Below are 17510 nucleotides of genomic sequence, written 5' to 3' on the forward strand. Positions count from 1 at the left end.
AAATATATCTTTTAAGGAAGGAAGGAAGGAAGGAAGGAAGGAAGGAAGGAAGGAAGGAAGAAAGAGAAAGAAAGAAAGAANGGAAGGAAGGAAGGAAGGAAGGAAGGAAGAAAGAAAGAGAAAGAAAGAAAGAAAGAAAGAAGAAAGAAGAAGGGAGGGAGGGAGGAAGGAAGAAGCCTCTGTTATAAAGCTGTCTGCAAGGTATTATAGAACTCAGCTGCCTCAGAGAAAGGGCAACAGCAGGAAGGCTGAGGTTCATGAGCTCCCAGAAGGGCCATGTGCTTTCCTTTCTCCACCCTTCTTCCTCCCCAGTTCTTTTCCCCTTTTTTCCCCCTTCTTCTTCTCTTCTTTCCTCTTCTGCTGTTGCTCCTCTTCCTTGCCTTTCTCTCTACCCACATACCTTTAAAGATGCCACTTAAAGATCTGAGAGCAGGGACAGCTGGCTGGCTCAGTCAGAGGAGCATGTGACTCTTGGTCTTGACGTTGTGAGTTTGACCCCCACGTTGGGTGTAGAGATTACTAAAAAAATAAATAAACTCTAAAACAATAATAATAATAAAAAAGATCTGAGAGCAAGTCTGAAGCCTTCCCTAATTTACAAGTTTAAACAAGAGAATATTTTATTTTTCAGGTGGGTTTACAGTGAAAGAGTAGTAAATGTGGCATGATGGAGCCAATTTTGCTCCCAGACCAAATTACAGTAATTATCTGTTAGGGTGTATCTTTGATCTTATGGGTTAAAAAGGCAAGTTCAGGCATCATCAAACTGTTCAGAGATTTTCCTTTCTTCAGGACACACTGAGGTTAAGAATATGAAAGATTTGGGATCTGTTGTAGAAATATCAGAATTGCAAAAGCACTTGTTCAAAAGCCAGAATGTATTTGGCACTCCACATCTGAACTCTAAAGGCATATGTAGGTATAAATAAGATCTTGAATAGCATGTTAGATTTAAAAGGAAGGAAGGAAGGAAGGAAGGAAGGAAGGAAGGAAGGAAGGAAGGAAGGAAGGAAAAAGGAAGGAAAGGAAGGAAGGAGGAAGAGAGGGAGGAAGGGAGGGAAGGAAGAAAGGAAAAAGGAGAGAGAGAAAGGGAGAAAGGAAAGAGGGAGGGAGGGAAGGAGTGAGAGAGAGAGAAAAAAAGAAAGAAGGAAAGAAAGAAAAACAGACAGAAAGAAAAAGAAAGAAAGAAAGAAAGAAAGAAAGAAAGAAAGAAAGAAAGAAAGAAAGAACTTTGCCCAGATGCTGTTCAGTTACTCCTAGTGTTCTATGAGCAAAAATAGCTCAGTGACCTGATATATCTCATCTTTGAAAGTTTGGGGTAATAGCTCTGAGGATGTATATTGGATCTCTCTCTATTTAATTCCTCAAGGCACTGAGATTATTTCTTTGACAAAAAAATATGTGGTTTTGAGGCTGCATAGCAACCTGGTATATCCAAATTGAACAGAACTGAAAATGATTTGGATATAAAAATTTTGGTCATGGGGAGGAAGGGGTAAGTGGCCCCTCTACAACTCCCCATAGTCTAACATGCTCAAGGGAGGAAGGAGAGTGACATTAACACAGAGGGGATCCCTCGAAGTTTGGGGGCCTTTCTGGTGTACCAGTCATTGCAGTTATAAGCATCATGTTTTGATGGAGAAACTCTCATTCAGATGAGACTTCAGATCAAAGTGATCCATCTAAGCTACAGATTTAGGTATCCTAGGCCTGTAGAACTGAGTTACACTTTGAGGTATATCAGAGGCAGACGGAAACAGGAAAAAAATATCTTTGAGATCTGTCTGAAAGTGGTAAAAAGGAGTGTAATTATTGCTCTTTCAAATTAAATGTTGGTTGCCTCTAATCCTGTTCCTAATTAAAAAGAACTAGAAAAATAAAAATGAAAACATTATCTCCATTTTGGTATCTGCTTCTTATCTAATCCCTTAAATTAGGAGGTATTAATGTGACTTTCAATATTTCTACAGTGTCATTTCGGGTTCTTTGTCACATGGTGAACCCAGTCATGGATTGGCTGATAGAGTCATTAACTGCAGGGAAGTCCTGGAGGCTTTCAACCTTCTGGTGCTCCAGGTCAGCTCCTTCCCGTACACACTACAGACCCAACAGTCTCGGATCAGCTCCAGCAATGAGGTTCACTGGATACAGCTGGACAGCATGGTGAGTCTCTGTTCTGCTCTCTGATACACAGTCATGTTCTCAGTTCCCAGGGAGCAGAATCTTGTAATAAAATATGGTCATCGCTTTGTAAAATAACACAAGACTTCAAAAATCTAACATGAAGTTTTATCTCCTAAAAGTTCCGTATCATTACAATTGACTATAAGACTAAAAACTAGTGAGTAGTGTCCTATATAAATCTGATTATGTTCTTTTTTAAATTATCATGCAGATACAAAATTTTCCATCTGATATAGTTTTCCCCCCAAAAATGTGATATTATCTTATATGGCTACCAATAGCCTGAATTGTTTTTATGCCTTTAATGATTAATTTCAGGGGCGCCTGGGTGACTTGGTTGAGCATCTGTCTTTGGCTCAGGTCTTGATCCCAGGGTCCTGGGATCAAGGCCCCCCACCCCTGCTGTATAGCTCCCTGCTCAGTGGGGAGCCGCCTTCTCACCTCTCCTCCCCGCTCATGCTCTCTCTTGCTATCTCTGTCTCTCTCTCTCAAATAAAAAAAATCTTAAAAAAATAAATGATTAATGTCAATCTGAAATGTGGAAATTTTATTGTCCTTTTGAATGGCTCCTCTGTCATATTTCAGTCTTACTGATCTATGACTGTAAATTATGCTCATGTTCTCCCAGCAACTGGATTTTTTCTTGCAATAAGTTCTCAGTCTTATTTTAAATTACTCAGTAGTAGCACTTAATGTGTTGAGGGAAGCCATCTCAAAGTTGTACATATTCAGGACTGTATGTTTTTTTGGCTCCAGTCCCTAACACCTGGAAAATATTTTCTATGACCTATACAGTGTATGATAAATATACTATCCAGGAAAAGAAATAAGTGTTTCATAAAAAAACAATGAAGATTAGCCATTAATCAGTGGATTTTTTGTTTAAAAATATTGAACATAATGGATATTTTTAAATAAATATGTTTAAGTAAAAGATGCCAGATATGTCTTACATAAGAATAATATTTAGTGGCGCCTGGGTGTCTCAGTCAGTTAAGCATCTGCCTTCGGCTCAGGTCATGATCTCAGGGTCCTAGGATTGAGCCCCGAGTCAGGCTCCCTGCTCAGTAGGGAGCCTGCTTCTCCTTCTGCTCCCCCTGCTGTTCTCTCTCTCTCTCTCTCTCATGCAAATAAATAAATAAAATCTTAAAAAAAATAACATTTATTCATTTATCAACCCAGTACATTTCATTCTGTTATGAAGTAGGTAAGTTTTCCCTGACTTGTGCTCTTATTTGTGAGTATTGATTTGTTCTTTGTAGTCAAGTAAGCTCAGGTCACTGAATCATGTTGGCATCAACCATGCCTCCCTTGTGAGACCTGTCTCAGCGAGTTCACTATCACATAGAGATTGCTTTGAGCTCTCACTTTGTTAGTATCTTCTCTTTGCCATCTTCATCAGTTGGATGTCAAGTTACAGGTGAGATTAAGAGGCTGGCTCAGTTCCTTTGCCTCTAAAGTGTAGGGTGCACCTGTAGGCTACACAAGTAGTTGCCCTGACATGGAATGGGACTGCCAATAAAACTTGTGAAGGGAGAAATTGTTTTTTAAGCCAACAGTTTTCCTATTAAATGTTAAGTTTAAATATATTGTTGGTGGGGGGAGAGAAATATCCTAACTTACCTCGTTGGTGTAGTCTTTTCCAGAAGGGATCACACCAGTGATAGGAAGGACTCAAAGCTTCTTCCCTTCTCCTGACATGAAATAATAAGGACATAGGCTTAAAATAATTTTCCTTGAAAGTCATTCCTGGGTGCCCGGGTGGCTCAGTCGGTTGAGCATCCAACTCTTAATTCTCAGGTCATGATCTCAGTCCTGGGATCAAGGCCCACATCAGGCTCCACACTGAGTATGGAGTCTGCTTGAGACTCTCTTTCCATCTCCCTCTGCCCCTCTCCCCACTCCTGTACACTCTCTCTCTCTTTCTAAAGTAAATAAATAAAATATTTTTTTAAAAAGTCATTCCTATGATTAATGGTACTATGGTTATATTTTTTAAAGGTTTCTTATTTGAGAGGCATATAGTGAAGTCTTTATGAATTAAAGATTTGATACCCAGGATTTAATCACAATAATTAAGGGGTGGAGAGTTATTATGCTCTAATTAAGGTTTTTTAAAAATCATCAGTATGAAACTGAGATCACCATAGAAAAAAGGTAAAAACTTTGAATCTAATTTACAACAACACCCTTACACATTAGGGAAGAAGCTCCTAACCATTAGCTTCCTTTCGTTATCCTGAGGCCACTGTCCTCAAAAAGGGAAAATTGAGAAAAGCAGAGTAATTCAACTCAAAAAATACTGAGCACTTGTGGGCTTGTGTTAGATCTTTCCAAGAACACACAGAGAGAACTGACTGTTTAAAGGAGAAAGCAAAGTACATATTAAAGTCACTGTTATAAACGTAGAATAACATATATAGAGAGAAAACAGTTTGGTGGTTACCAGAGGCAGGAGTGGGATGGGTGAAATGGATGAGTGGGGTCAAAAGGTACAAACTTCCAGTTTTAAATAAGTAAGTCCTGGGGATGTAATGTACAGCACGGTGACTACAGTTAATATTGTATGGCCTATTTGAAAGTCACTAAAGATCTTACAAGTTCATATCACCAGAAAAAAATTATATATATGGTCTGAGAGACTCACTCTGGTAATCATTTTGTAGGCATACCTCATTTTATTATGTTCTGCTTTATTGCACTTTGCAAATATTTCATTTTTTACAATTTGAAGATTTGTGGCAACCCTGCATCAAGCATATCTGTTGGCACCATTTTTCCAACAGCATTTGCTCACTTCATGACTCTGTGTTGCATTTTGGTAATTCTCACAATATTTCAAACTTTTTCATTATTATTCATTATATTTCATGTCATTACACTTCGTTTCATAACAATATTTCATTATTATATTTATTATGGTGATCTATGGTCATTGACCTTTGATGTTACTATTGTAAACACATTAGTAGATTCAGCACTGTGGCATAATGCCACATCCATGTAAGAACGTGAACTAAATATTACCGCTCACTGACAATGCACTTGGTCACCCAAGAGCTCTGATGGAGATGTACAATGAGGTGAATGCGGTGTTCATGCCTGCTAACACAACATCCATACTGTAGCCCATGGATCAAGGAGTAACTTCTATTTTCAAGTCCTATGATTTAAGAAAATACATTTTTCATAAGGCTATAGTAGCAGTAGATAGTGATTTCTCTGATGGATCTGGGCAAGGTTAGCTGAAAGCCTTCTGGAAGGAATTCACCATTTTAGGTGATTGAGACATTCATGATTCATAGGAAGAGGTCAAAATATCAATATTAGCAAGAGTTTGGAAGAAGTTAATTCCAAAGTCATGGATGACTTTAAAGGGTTCAAGACGTCAGTGGAGGAAGTCCCTGCAGATGTGGTGAAAATAACAAGAGAACTAGAATTAGGAGTAGGGCCTGAGGATGTGACTGAACTGTTGCAAGCCCATGATGAAACTTTAACAGATGAGAACTTGCTTCTTACAGATGAGCACAGAAAGTAGTTTCTTGAGATGGAATCTGCTCCTGGTGAAGATGCCGTGAAGATTGTTGAAATGACAACAAAGGATTTAGAATATTACATGAACTTGGTTGGGAAAGCAGTGGCAGGGTTTGAGAGGATTGACTTTAATTTTGAAAGAAGTTCTGTGGGTAAAATGCTATCAAACAGTATCACATGTCACAGAGAAATCATTCATGAAAAGAAGAGTCCATTGATGTGGCAAACTTCACTGTTGTCTCACTTTAAGAAATTGCCACAGCCACCCCCGCCTTCAACAACCACCACCCTGATCCATCAGCAGCCATCAACATCAAGACAAGATGCTCCACCAGCAAAAAGATTATGGCTGCTGAAAGTTCAGATGATGGGTAACATTTTTAAGCAATAAAGTATCTTTTAATTTAAGATACGTACGTTAGTTTTTTAACATAATGCTATTTCACACCTAATAGCCTACAATATAGTGTAAACATAACTTTTGTATGTACTGGGAAACCAAACAATTCATTTGATTCATTTTATTGGCCACCTGCTTTATTGTGGTGGTCAAGTCTACAAGGTATCCCTATACATAAATAGAATCATTATGTTACATACCTGAAAACTAATGCAATGTTACATGTCAATTGCATCTCAATTTTTAAAAAAAAATCAAGTTGTGCACCTAGAATATGTACAGTTTTTATTTGCAAAAACAATAACAACGAGTAGAATAAGACAATTTTAAAAAATCAAAATGCTCTGGGGGTTGGAAGGAAGGAGAAGTCTCACCCATCTGAGAGCACTAGGAAAGGTGACATGGAGAGAACGCGGCGGATGGGTGTTGCAAGAATGGAAGGACTGGGCTCGGGCACTCCTGGCAGTGGACAGCTTGCGCAGCATCACAGAGGAGGAAACACAGGGATTTTTCAGAGAACACTAAGGGGATGAAAAGAAACCTGAAAATACACAGATAGAGGCTTGAAGTGCCAGGCTGGCAAAGTTTACACTTATTACATAGGCATTAACCATTTTTTCATAGGAGCATAATATTATTAAAAATACAATTGAGCCTTGAACAACGCAGGGGTCAGAAGCACTCACCCCTGCACAGTTGAAAATTTGCATATAACTTTGACTCCCCCAAAACTTATTTACTAATAGCCCACTGTTGGCTGGAAGCCTTACCAATAACATAAACAGTTGATTAACATCTATTTTGTATATTATATAATTATATACTGTATTCTTACAATAAAGTAAGCTAGAGAAAAGAAAGCATTATGGAAATCATAAGGAAAAGAAAATACATTTACAGGACTGTGCTGTAAAAAATCTACATGTAGGCAGAGCACTGATGGTCCTGCAGATCTGCTTCTTGCTTCAACAGTGTTTGGACGGGACAGACCCAGGGATGCCCCTTCTTCCAGCCTCCAGCTACCCTCCAACCTCTGTTCCAGTTGCAACCTCAGAACCATTTTCTTAGCCATCCTTTGGCTCCAGAACTAGCCATCAACAGTTTCGAGCTTAGGTCCTTATTGCCAATCAACCATGAGCTCCCAGATTCATCAGAAAGACTCCATCAAGGTGGAGGCCGTCCTCACCTGCCTGGTCAACATGCATCCACAGGGCTCCAATGCCTACCTCTCCCTGGGCTTCTGTTCCAACCTCAGCCATGTGGCTCAGGAGGGACGAGGGTCTTCTGAAGATACAAGATCGACCCAGCAGCCATTCACTCTTCAGGACATGTGGAAGCCCTCTCAAGATAAGTGGGTACACCCATGGTCCTGGAGAAGAATCTGAACCAGGCCCTTCTGGACCTGCCTGCTCTGGGTTCTGCCCTACAAACCCCCATCTCTGTAGCTTCCTGGAGGACCACTTCCTAGATGAGGAGGTGAAACTCATCAAGAAGTTGGGCGACTACCTGACTCACCTCTGCAGACTGGCTAGCCCCCAAGCCTGGGCTGGGTGAGTATCTCTTCCAAAGGCTCACTTCCAAGCATGATAAGTAGGAGCCTCTGGAGCCCAGTGGCCCTTGAGGAACCCATCTGCCTCCCCCTGGTTGTCCAGGCTTCTGCCTGAGCCTCTCCTTGCAGCCACTTGACAGCTTTTTAACCACCCTGGAGCCCTCCCCCAAGCCCTGCACCAAATGAAACAATAAAGCTTTTTGAAGAAAGAAAAAGAAAGAAAGAAAGAAAGAAGAAAGAAAGAAAGAAAGAAAGAAAGAAAGAAAGAAAGAAAGAAGAAAGAAAGAAAAAGCATATATAAGTGGACCCACACTGTTCAAACTTATATTGTTCAAGAGTTAGTTATATTGGGGCACCTGGGTAGCTCAGTTGCTAAGCATCTGCCTTTGGCTCAGGGCGTGATCCCAGGGTCCTGGGATCGAGCCCCACATCAGGCTCCTCTGCTGGGAGCCTGCTTCTTCCTCTCCCACTCCCCCTGCTTGTGTTCCCTCTCTCGCTGGCTGTCTCTCTATCAAATAAATACATAAAATCTTAAAAAAAAAAAAAAAGAATCGCTTTCCTCTAAAAAAAAAAAGTTATATTACCAGAATATATATCTTTTATTTTTATACTAACAATGTAAATGTGTAAACGTACAATTTGATGAATTTTCACCAAATGAAAGCACCCGTAGAACTACTGGCACCTAGATGAAAAAATGGAACATTACCACTAGCCCAGAAAACAGACACTGCCCACCAGAGGGCAACACTCTTCTGGCCTCTTACCCTATAGATTTGGTTTGCCTGGTTTTGAACTTGATATACATGGAATCATGCAGTATGCACTCTTGAGTTCTAGCATCTTTTGCTCAGCATCAATTGTGAGATTCTTCTCTATTTTGCATAAGTCCTAAAACACTCATATTGCTGTATAGAGATTACACCGGGTGACCACAATTCATTTATCCATCCCATTCATTTATTTCAAGTACTGCTGCGATAGACATTCCAGCACATGGTAGACCCAAGTATGTATTTTTGGGGGGGTGGATATGTGGGCGTGAACGCATACGCGCAGCTCTAGGAGATACCGAGAGGCTGCCTTTCAAAGCAGTTCATTCATGATAGAGGTTAAGTCAAAGTGATTAAACATGGGGAGATCAGTCATCTAGCTTTTCTGATAATTCAGGTTCAGATTAACAAACACATAAATAGTGGTCCTATCCAGATAAAGTATGGGAGAAATGGTGAACTTTCTAGGATTTTTTACTGGGGAAGAGAGAACAGTCCGAGATCTCTTTGAGGTGATGCCTTTAGCCGGAGCAAAGTCCAAGAGGAAGAGTGATCTGCGGAGGACAGAGGAGGTGGATTCTGAATGAGTTAAGGCTGAGGCGAGTGTGCAGATTTAAATGCAAGCTCGGGATTTCTACTGGGGCTTTATGATATGGATTTGGAATATGTTGTCAAGAACAGTGATCACAGAAGCAGCTGGTGTGCATAAAATTGTTGAGGAAGGTAATGAAGAGAACTGCCAAGAAGGCAGTGGCCAAGGACTGACAGGTACAGGCTGCTGGATTTGGCTTCAGGAGTCTTTGGTGACCGTCCAGGGAGCAGAGCGTTTGGCTGGAGAGAAGCAAGGACAGCAGCGAGAGGACGGGGAGAGCTGCAGGGTGAAGGTCTCTGGGAGGGTAGGACTTAGGAGGGAGTTTTTGTTTTTTGGGGTTTTTTGTAGGAGAAGGGACATTTTCCCAGAAGACATGATGCTTCAGGGTTGTGAGCTGAGCCCCATGTCAGGCTCTGTGCTGGGTGTGGAGCCTGCTTAAGATTCTCTCTCTCCCTCTGCCCCTCCCACCCTCCCTCTCTAAAAAACAAAAAAGCATGTCAACATTAGCCACATATTAAAGTTCATTTGAAGGGAAAAGAAATTTTGGTTTCTGCCACAGAGATAATTGTAGAGTTGATATCAGGTTATATAACAAAACACAATTTTTTTCTTATTTATTTTTTAACTGGAAGTTTGTACCTCTCAATCCCTTTTCTCTACTTCGCCCATCCTTCCATCCCCCTCCCCTCTGGCAACCACCTGTTTGCTTGCTTACTTGATCTATTTATTTTTGTTCTCTATATAAACAGTCTATTTTTTGTTTGTTCATTTATTTTGTTTTTTAGATTACACATGTAAGTGAAATCATATGGCATTTGCCTTTCTCTGTGTGACTTATTTCACTTAGCCTTATAGCCTCTAGTTCCATCTGTGTTGTTGCAAATGGCAAAGCCTCATTTTTTTAATGTTTTTTTAAGTTTTTATTTTAATTCCAGTTAGTTAACATACAGTGTTATATTAGTTTCAGGTGTCCGATATAGTGATTCAGCACTTTCATAAATCACCCTGTCCTCATCACAACAAATGCACTCCTTAATCCCCATCACCTATTTCCCCATCCCCTCACCCATCCTCCCTCCAGTAACCATCAGTTCATTCTCTGTAATTGAGTCTGTTTCTTGATTTGCCTGTCCCTCTCTCTTTTATTTTTTTTTTCGAGATTTCATTCTTTTTTGTCTCTGTAAAATTGTAAGATATTTAAAGTGTACATTGTGATGATTTGAAAGGACTCCTCCTTTCTAGTTAATTGACACATCCATCACCTTGCATATATGTGTGCGTGTGCATATGTGTGTGTGTGTACTTATATGTATTATATATATTTTTTTGGTGAGAACATTTCATTTCTACTCTCTTAGCAAATGTCAATTACATATGATAGTGTTCACAACTATAGTCACCATATTATACATTAGTTCTTCAGACCTTATTCATCTTTTTTTATTATGTTCAATTAGCCTATAAGACCTTATTCATCTTAGAGCTAAAAGTTTGTACCCTTTTACCAACCTCTGCCTGTTCACCCTTCCACCCCACTCCTGGCAACCACTATTCTACTCTCTGCTTCTATGAGTTTGATGATTTTTTTTTTTAAGATTCCTCATATGAGTGAAACCATGGAGTATTTGTCTTTCTCTCTCTATTTCACTTGGCATAATGCCCTCAAGGTCTATCTGTGTTGTTACAAAGGGCAGGATTTCCTTCCTTCTCATGGCTGAATAATATTCCATTGTGTGGACATACACGTATACACACCACATCTTCTTTATCCGTTCATCCATTAATGGACACTTGGTTGCTTCCATATCCTGGCTATTGTGAATAATGCTCCATGAACATGGAAGTGCATTTATCTCTTCTGTATCCTATTTTCATTTCCTTTGGATAAATACCCAGAAGTGGAATTACTGGATCAATTTTTAATTTTTTTTGAGGAACCTCCATATTGTTTCTCACAGTGGCTGTACCAATTTACACTCCCACCAACAAATCATAAGGGTTCACTTTTGTCCACATCCTTGCCAACGTTTGTTATCTTTTTTCCTTTTGATAGCAGCCATTCTAACAGGTGTGAGGTGGGCACCTGGCTGGATCAGTCATTGGAGCATGTAACTCCTGATCTTGGGGTTGTGAGTTCAGGTTTACATGGGGCCTAGAGATTACTTTACAAAAAAATTAGCAGGTGTTTAGGTGATATCCCATTATAATAGTCACCATCTTGTACATTAGATCCTTATTCTGGTTTGCATTTCCCTGATGATTAGCAGTGTTGAGCACAAGTTCAGGTACCTGTTGGCCATTTGTACATCTTCTTTAGAAAAAATGTCTATTCAGTTCCTCGGCCCGTTTTTGATTGTTTGGGTTTTTTGTTATTGAGTTATGTGAGTTTTTTTAAAATATATTTTGATTATTAATCCCTTATCAGATATATGACTTGCAAATATTTCTCCCATACTCTAGGTTGTCTTTTCATTTTGTTGAGGTTTCTTTTGCTGTGCAGAAGCTTTTTAGTTTGATGTAGTCCCTCTTGTTTATTCACAATTTCTTAACCTTCCAGCAAATAACATATTGCAGGGATTTCCCCCCACCGCTAGAAAACAAGACACATTGTATCCTCTCCTCACTGGGTTTGGCTCTATTTTGAATCAGGAGGACATGAGCCGCCAGGAGAAGCTGTATTTTGGCTTGAATGAATACAGTAAGTCTCTACAGTGGGGAATCACAAGCCCCCTTCTGAGATGTGATGAAACTTTTGAAAAAATGGTGAACACGCTCTTGGAAAGGTAAGTAAGGACCTTCAGCTTTTACCTTAGCTGTACTTGTGTGTCTAATATAGCCAAAAGTCTCTTGTGTCACTGTCACAGGGAGTTCTGTGGAGCCCCAGCTGTGCAGATGACATGCAAAGGCAGCATAAAAATAGCCTCTCCTAAGATGACCTTTTACTCATATAGGTTTTCTGTGATCATCCAAGACTAACAAAGGAAACTAGCGACACAGAGTGGGACTTAGAACCACTTGCCATGCTCTGAATCATCTCCCAAGCATGCTTTACTGCTACCGCCAGGGGATTAGATGGACAGAGGGATGTACTGATTAAAGACCATTCCTCTGAGGTGTGGCTTCCCCCACCATACGCCCTACACGTCTTCATTTTTCTCCTTTCCCCTCTATCCACCACAGGCAAGTACCCTTAGATGACTCAGTAAAAACTGAACTTTACTATGAGAGATTTGGAGTGTAGACTGGAGAAAATTAAGAGCAATTAGATCACTGAAGTGAAATCAGTTCCTAACGCGCCTCCTCCAGTCCCTGACGTGGGAGCTAAAGATCATGACTTTTCTGTCTCATCTGCTTTCTTTTTATTCTCCAAGTCCTGGTCAAATTCCAGAAGAGTAAAGGGTTTCCCTATTTTTTTCCCTCTGATCTTGAATCACAGACTTGAAGCATCACAGAGGCATTAGAACTTACATAACCTGGAATAGGTCCCCCCTGCCCTCCACTGCAGTCTGTCTGACCGTCCAGCCACGGGGGCAGGTGGATTCTTTTTGATGAGGCGCATTTTAATTTTTAGTAGCTCTCGTTCTTCAAATTGGCTCCAATTGACCACGAGCTGCCTATTTAACAACCTGTTCTATAACTTTGCTAAGAAAAAAGAAAGAGAACTAAAAGTGAGGACAGGTGGGTGTATCCTCCCCAGTGAGTTATTATGCTGCACCAACAAAAGGAGCAGGCTCAGAGTAGGGTTTTATATTTTTGCAGCTGTTGGATTTAAGAAGACTTAACTGACACTGTGACATTAATCCTTTCATAGCACATGTGATCTCACGTTTCCAAAATCATCCCACGAGTCTCCCTTTTAAGTGTTTCCCACCCACCTGCTGCTTCCACTGGCTTGGAACGTCCCCTCTCTTCCGGTAGCGTCATTCAGAATCAGTCCTGTCAACTTCTCTTACAACTTTGGTAATACTTACAAAATAATAATTAAAATTCAGTGCAAACAGAACAGGTTGTGAAGACTGTTCACTTCTAAATTCATACTTCCTTCAGAGTGTGAGATCTAAATGCCTTAGATCAAAGTTACCGTGTTCTAACTTTGGCTTACCTAGCTGGCCCATCAAAAAACATGAAGCTTTAAACAAGGATCTTGTGTGCTCACTTCTTCCAACCCAGTCACTCAAGCTAATAATAGCTGTGATTTATTGAGCGTTTGAAGAACTGGCCCAGGATTGAGTGAACTGAAGGATTTCTTCACTTTTCCCCACCTACTAAATCCTTGCAATGTAAGGAGACATTATCAGAGACCTGAATGAATCTAGACCCGCTCTGTCCCTGACCGGTTGCATGATCTTAGGCGAGTAGCCAGGTTTCTCTCAGCTGCTTAACTCACTCTCCTTCTGGTAGGAGGGGGAGTGGTCAAAACCGGGGCATCCAGGGTCCTTTCCAACTCTGAAGTACTTCAAAACCACGTTATTCATTTGATGACCCTAACTGGTATTTGACCCTGGGCTTTTGTGTGCAAGGCTGGCAGACCGCTTGCTTTACTTTAAATAGAATTATGAAGTGGAAAAAAGGCGAACCACCCCATGGCCTCCCCAGCTGCTAGGCGGCTGCCTGTGCTCCCAGCTGGCAGCCAGAAAGAAAGTTCATCACAGGTTCATCCTCACTTTGCCAACACCTCTTTTCTTGACCAGCACCTCCTTGTGCCTGCAAAGGGGTCCTCTTTGCCCATGTGTACTCGCTTTGCCAGCAGGCCTGGCTCTCTGAGGAATAACTTACAAATAAATTTTCTGCCTGCTCTGTAGCTGTAAAAAGTGCCAATTTGAACAAAGTGATCCTCTGACTTGGCAGTCCAGGCGGGGTAGGGGTGGAGTACCAGTGGGTGTTGGGAGGAGGCAAGGGCACCCCTAGTTGCCAGGCTTCCTTGACTAAGCAGGGCTCGGGTGATGGGAAGCTTTACCACCAGGGGGTGCTGTTTCTCCAGTCAGCTCCAAGTCTCCTCTGGGAACCAAGGCACATTCTATGAGAAGATACAGTTACTGCTATCTGTGGGGCTGCCCTCAAATGAGCAATTATTAATAACAATAATTATGCTTTTTATGTCTGATACTTTGCAAACATGATACTAATGTTTCAGTTTTCTTTACTGTAGTCTTAAGTATCAGAGAAATAAACTGACAATGCCACCATTCTCAGTGTCACCAATAAGAGTTTAGGATCCAGGGATGATCTGTTATGACTCTGTCAACAAATAACCTGACTAGGCCAGTGCTTCTCAAAATTTAATGTGCATACAAATCACCTGGGGATCTTGTCAGGATGTGAGATCTGATTCAGATAGCTGGGGTGGGGGAATTTGACATTTCTAACAAGCTCCCAGGTGGTGTGGCTACTGGGCCATAGACCACACTCAAAGAAGTTGCTGGTCCACAGCCACCCTCAGAGAAGCTGCTGGTCCACAGGTCACACTCAGAGAAGCTGCTGGTCCACAGACCACACTCAGAGAAGCTCCTGGTCCACAGATCACACTCACACTCAAAGAAGCTCATGGTCCACAGCCACCCTCAGAGAAGCTGCTGGTCCACAGGTCACACTCAGAGAAGCTGCTGGTCCACAGACCACACTGAGAGAAGCTGCTGGTCCACAGATCACAACCAGAGAAGCTGCTGGTCCACAGATCACAACCAGAGAAGTTAGGGTCACTAGACCATCCCTAAACCTCTTTAACTCGCTGTACCTATCCCAACAGATTCTGACTCACAAGCGTTGAAAGCTCCGCTTTTCCTTCCAACAATGTGGGCTCCGGGTCACACTAGGGCTCCAGCCCACCACCGTTCAGTAACCCCTTCCCACCATGCGGGATCTGCAGTCCTCCCACACAGAGCTTGCTGTCCCAGATGGTCCCGCTGCCCAAGTGCTAGCTCCCTGTGTTCTGTTGAAGGTACCCCAGGCTGCACAGCATGGTCGTCCGCTGCTACCTTCTCATCCAGCAGTACTCGGAGGCTCTGATGGCTCTCACCACCATGGCATCACTCCGAGACCACAGCACACCGGAGACGCTCAGCATTATGGATGACCTCATCAGCTCCCCAGGAAAAACCAGAAGTGGGCGGGGACACATGCTCATCATCAGGGTGCCCTCTGTGCAGCTGGCGATGTTAGCCAAGGAGCGGCTGCAGGAGGTGCGCGACAAGCTGGGGCTGCAGTACCGCTTTGAGATCATCCTCGGGAACCCTGCCTCCGAACTCAGTGTCGCAACACACTTTGTGACGAGATTAAAGGTTAGCAATGGTCGGACATCTCTCCTTTGAAATACCATTTGTTTCTGTTTTCTAGGAACCCCACGTAGGTGGCTCAGAGGCCTGAGTTTATAGAGTTTTGCACATGTGTTGATTTGGTCTTCATGACAGTGTTAAGGCTAAACCAAGGGACGTACACGCTTCCCTAACTGGTTAGGGTTAGGGCCAGGTTATTAAGATTCTGCCGAGCCCCCTTTTTAGCATGTGCCTGCATGGTCTTCCATGCTCTCCAACTGCAGGTGCAAAAATGAGATGACCCAATTTGACCCCATGTTTATTGACCTTGTTCAAGATGCATCTAGCCCACGCCCATCCGTTTTCTCAGAAAAAAGGTAAGTTGTTCTCTCGGACCTCTGTGGGTTCGCCTTTAAGTGACATCAATTCACTAATTCTTTTCTGTCTACCTAGACTGTCAGCTTAGGTCTAGAGTCGGTAGGTAAAGTATTCTGTTTTCTCTTCAGTACTCATATAGAGCTGTTCCCTCCCCTCTTGCATGCGGATTCTTCAACTGTTTGTTGTTTCACTGAACTCGCCTTGACGCCCAGCCCGGAGGCTTGCTGTTCTGACTGCTCCAAGCCCACTGCAGAGGGATTAGTGCATGAGCACGGGCCAACCCCCTCGCATGGCCAGCGGGACTGCTTTTCCTAAACCCCTCCTGGTAGGCATGGAGGGGGCGGGCAGAATTCCTAAATCAGCTCAGCTAACTCCCTACTTTATGCCCTGCTCAGGTTTTTCTGGGGACTTTTATAATCTAATGTGTCCTAGCCATTAGGAAGCATTTAATAAAATAACTGCATATATATATATATAGGCATGATACCAAGCTAAGTAGTGTATGTCTGAGCTAGACCAGCACACTAAATACTGAGCTAAATTGGGTTAAGAAAAATCTAGTTTGGGACGCCTGGGTGGCTCAGTCGGTTAAGCGTCTGCCTTTGACTCAGGTCATGATCCCAGGGTCTTGGGATCGAGTCCTGCATTGGGCTCCTTGTTCAGCAGGGAGGCTGCTTCTCCCTCTGCCTGCCGCTCCCCCTGCTTGTGCGCTCGCTCGCTCTCTCTCTCTGAAAAATAAATAAACAAAATCTTTTTTAAAAAAAGAAAGAAAAGAAAAATCTAGTTTGGCACAAATTTTATGAAAAGAAAACACAATTTTCATTTTTACCCTGGGCTGCAGTTTCCCACCTGCAAAATGAGAGACTAGTTGGACTGTAAGACCTCAGAGAGCTCTAATTTGAGGATGTTATTCAGCGTTCATAAAGCATTTTGCAAACATTAACCTTTTATTGTATTCTATTAGGCTAACCTAAATTGAATAATCCGAAATGCAAACAAAATATGTTAGCTTGATAAGCAACTGGAGCAAATAAATCTGTCTAAAAATAGAAACCCTATATTTCATGGAAGTTGAAACATTTATCTGTCATTGTAGATATAATGTTCATAATTTCAAAATTATAGTTATAGACCACGTAACTGCGAGATTTCTAGGATGAATAACAAATGAGAGTCCTAAAACTCTTCTTACAGTATAATTCACTGAGACAATGTCTTGAGACAATTTGAATGATGCTAATGGTTGAAGAATCTGGAAAGGCAAATAATCTGCAGGGAGATGGTTGAAGACAATGTGAGGCTGCAGAATCTTGTCTGGGTCTCCATGACACTGATCAAGTGCAGCCACCTATAGTTGAGGTCATTCAGAGTCTTCACAAGTGCCAGTCACTAAGTCAGTATAAATCAGCAGGTCCTACATAATTCACCCCTCTGGGCCATAGGTTGAAAACCAAAATCAATACCTGAGGTTCGTTGTTATTATCATTTTTTTTAACTTCCGTAAGTAATCCCTACACCCTGTGTGGGACTTGAACCCACCACCCCGAGATCAAGAGTCCTAACTGGCTGCTAGCACATCAGGAATCACCTTCAGGGCCGTGAGACAGCAGTTGTTCCATGAGTACTGTTCTGAGAGTGCCGTACCTGAATGTGGGGTCAGGTAATTCTCAGAACAGTTATATCTCAATTTGTATGAGTAGCTGCCAGGCACCAACCACACAAAAGAGAGTTCCATATTGTCAAAAGTAGTGGATCACATCAATCCATCCTTTCTCTGTGTGGAGGCAAAAATATGAAATCCCACTGAAATGTTCGTATCCTAAGCAACACTGCCACTTGCCAGGTGATT

The 17510-nt window shown here is 41.8% G+C and overlaps 1 protein-coding gene across 8 annotated transcripts in view; it reads left to right on the top strand.

Moving 5' to 3' along the window:
* Nucleotides 1-17510, top strand: part of GREB1L (GREB1 like retinoic acid receptor coactivator) — a 259381-nt gene that overhangs the window by 212722 nt on the left and 29149 nt on the right. For all 8 annotated transcript variants that reach the window (XR_004620338.1, XM_034642744.1, XM_034642747.1 and 5 more), the window contains 3 exons: nucleotides 1971-2163; nucleotides 11682-11815; nucleotides 14971-15310. Coding sequence is in view for 7 of the 8 variants with exons in the window: in XM_034642744.1 (XP_034498635.1) it covers nucleotides 1971-2163; nucleotides 11682-11815; nucleotides 14971-15310 (667 nt within the window). In the remaining variant the exon portion in view is untranslated. The remainder of the gene's footprint in view (nucleotides 1-1970; nucleotides 2164-11681; nucleotides 11816-14970; nucleotides 15311-17510) is intronic.

This window comes from Ailuropoda melanoleuca, chromosome 14, assembly GCF_002007445.2.
Source record: "Ailuropoda melanoleuca isolate Jingjing chromosome 14, ASM200744v2, whole genome shotgun sequence".
In the NCBI taxonomy this organism is placed as follows: Eukaryota; Metazoa; Chordata; class Mammalia; order Carnivora; family Ursidae; genus Ailuropoda; species Ailuropoda melanoleuca.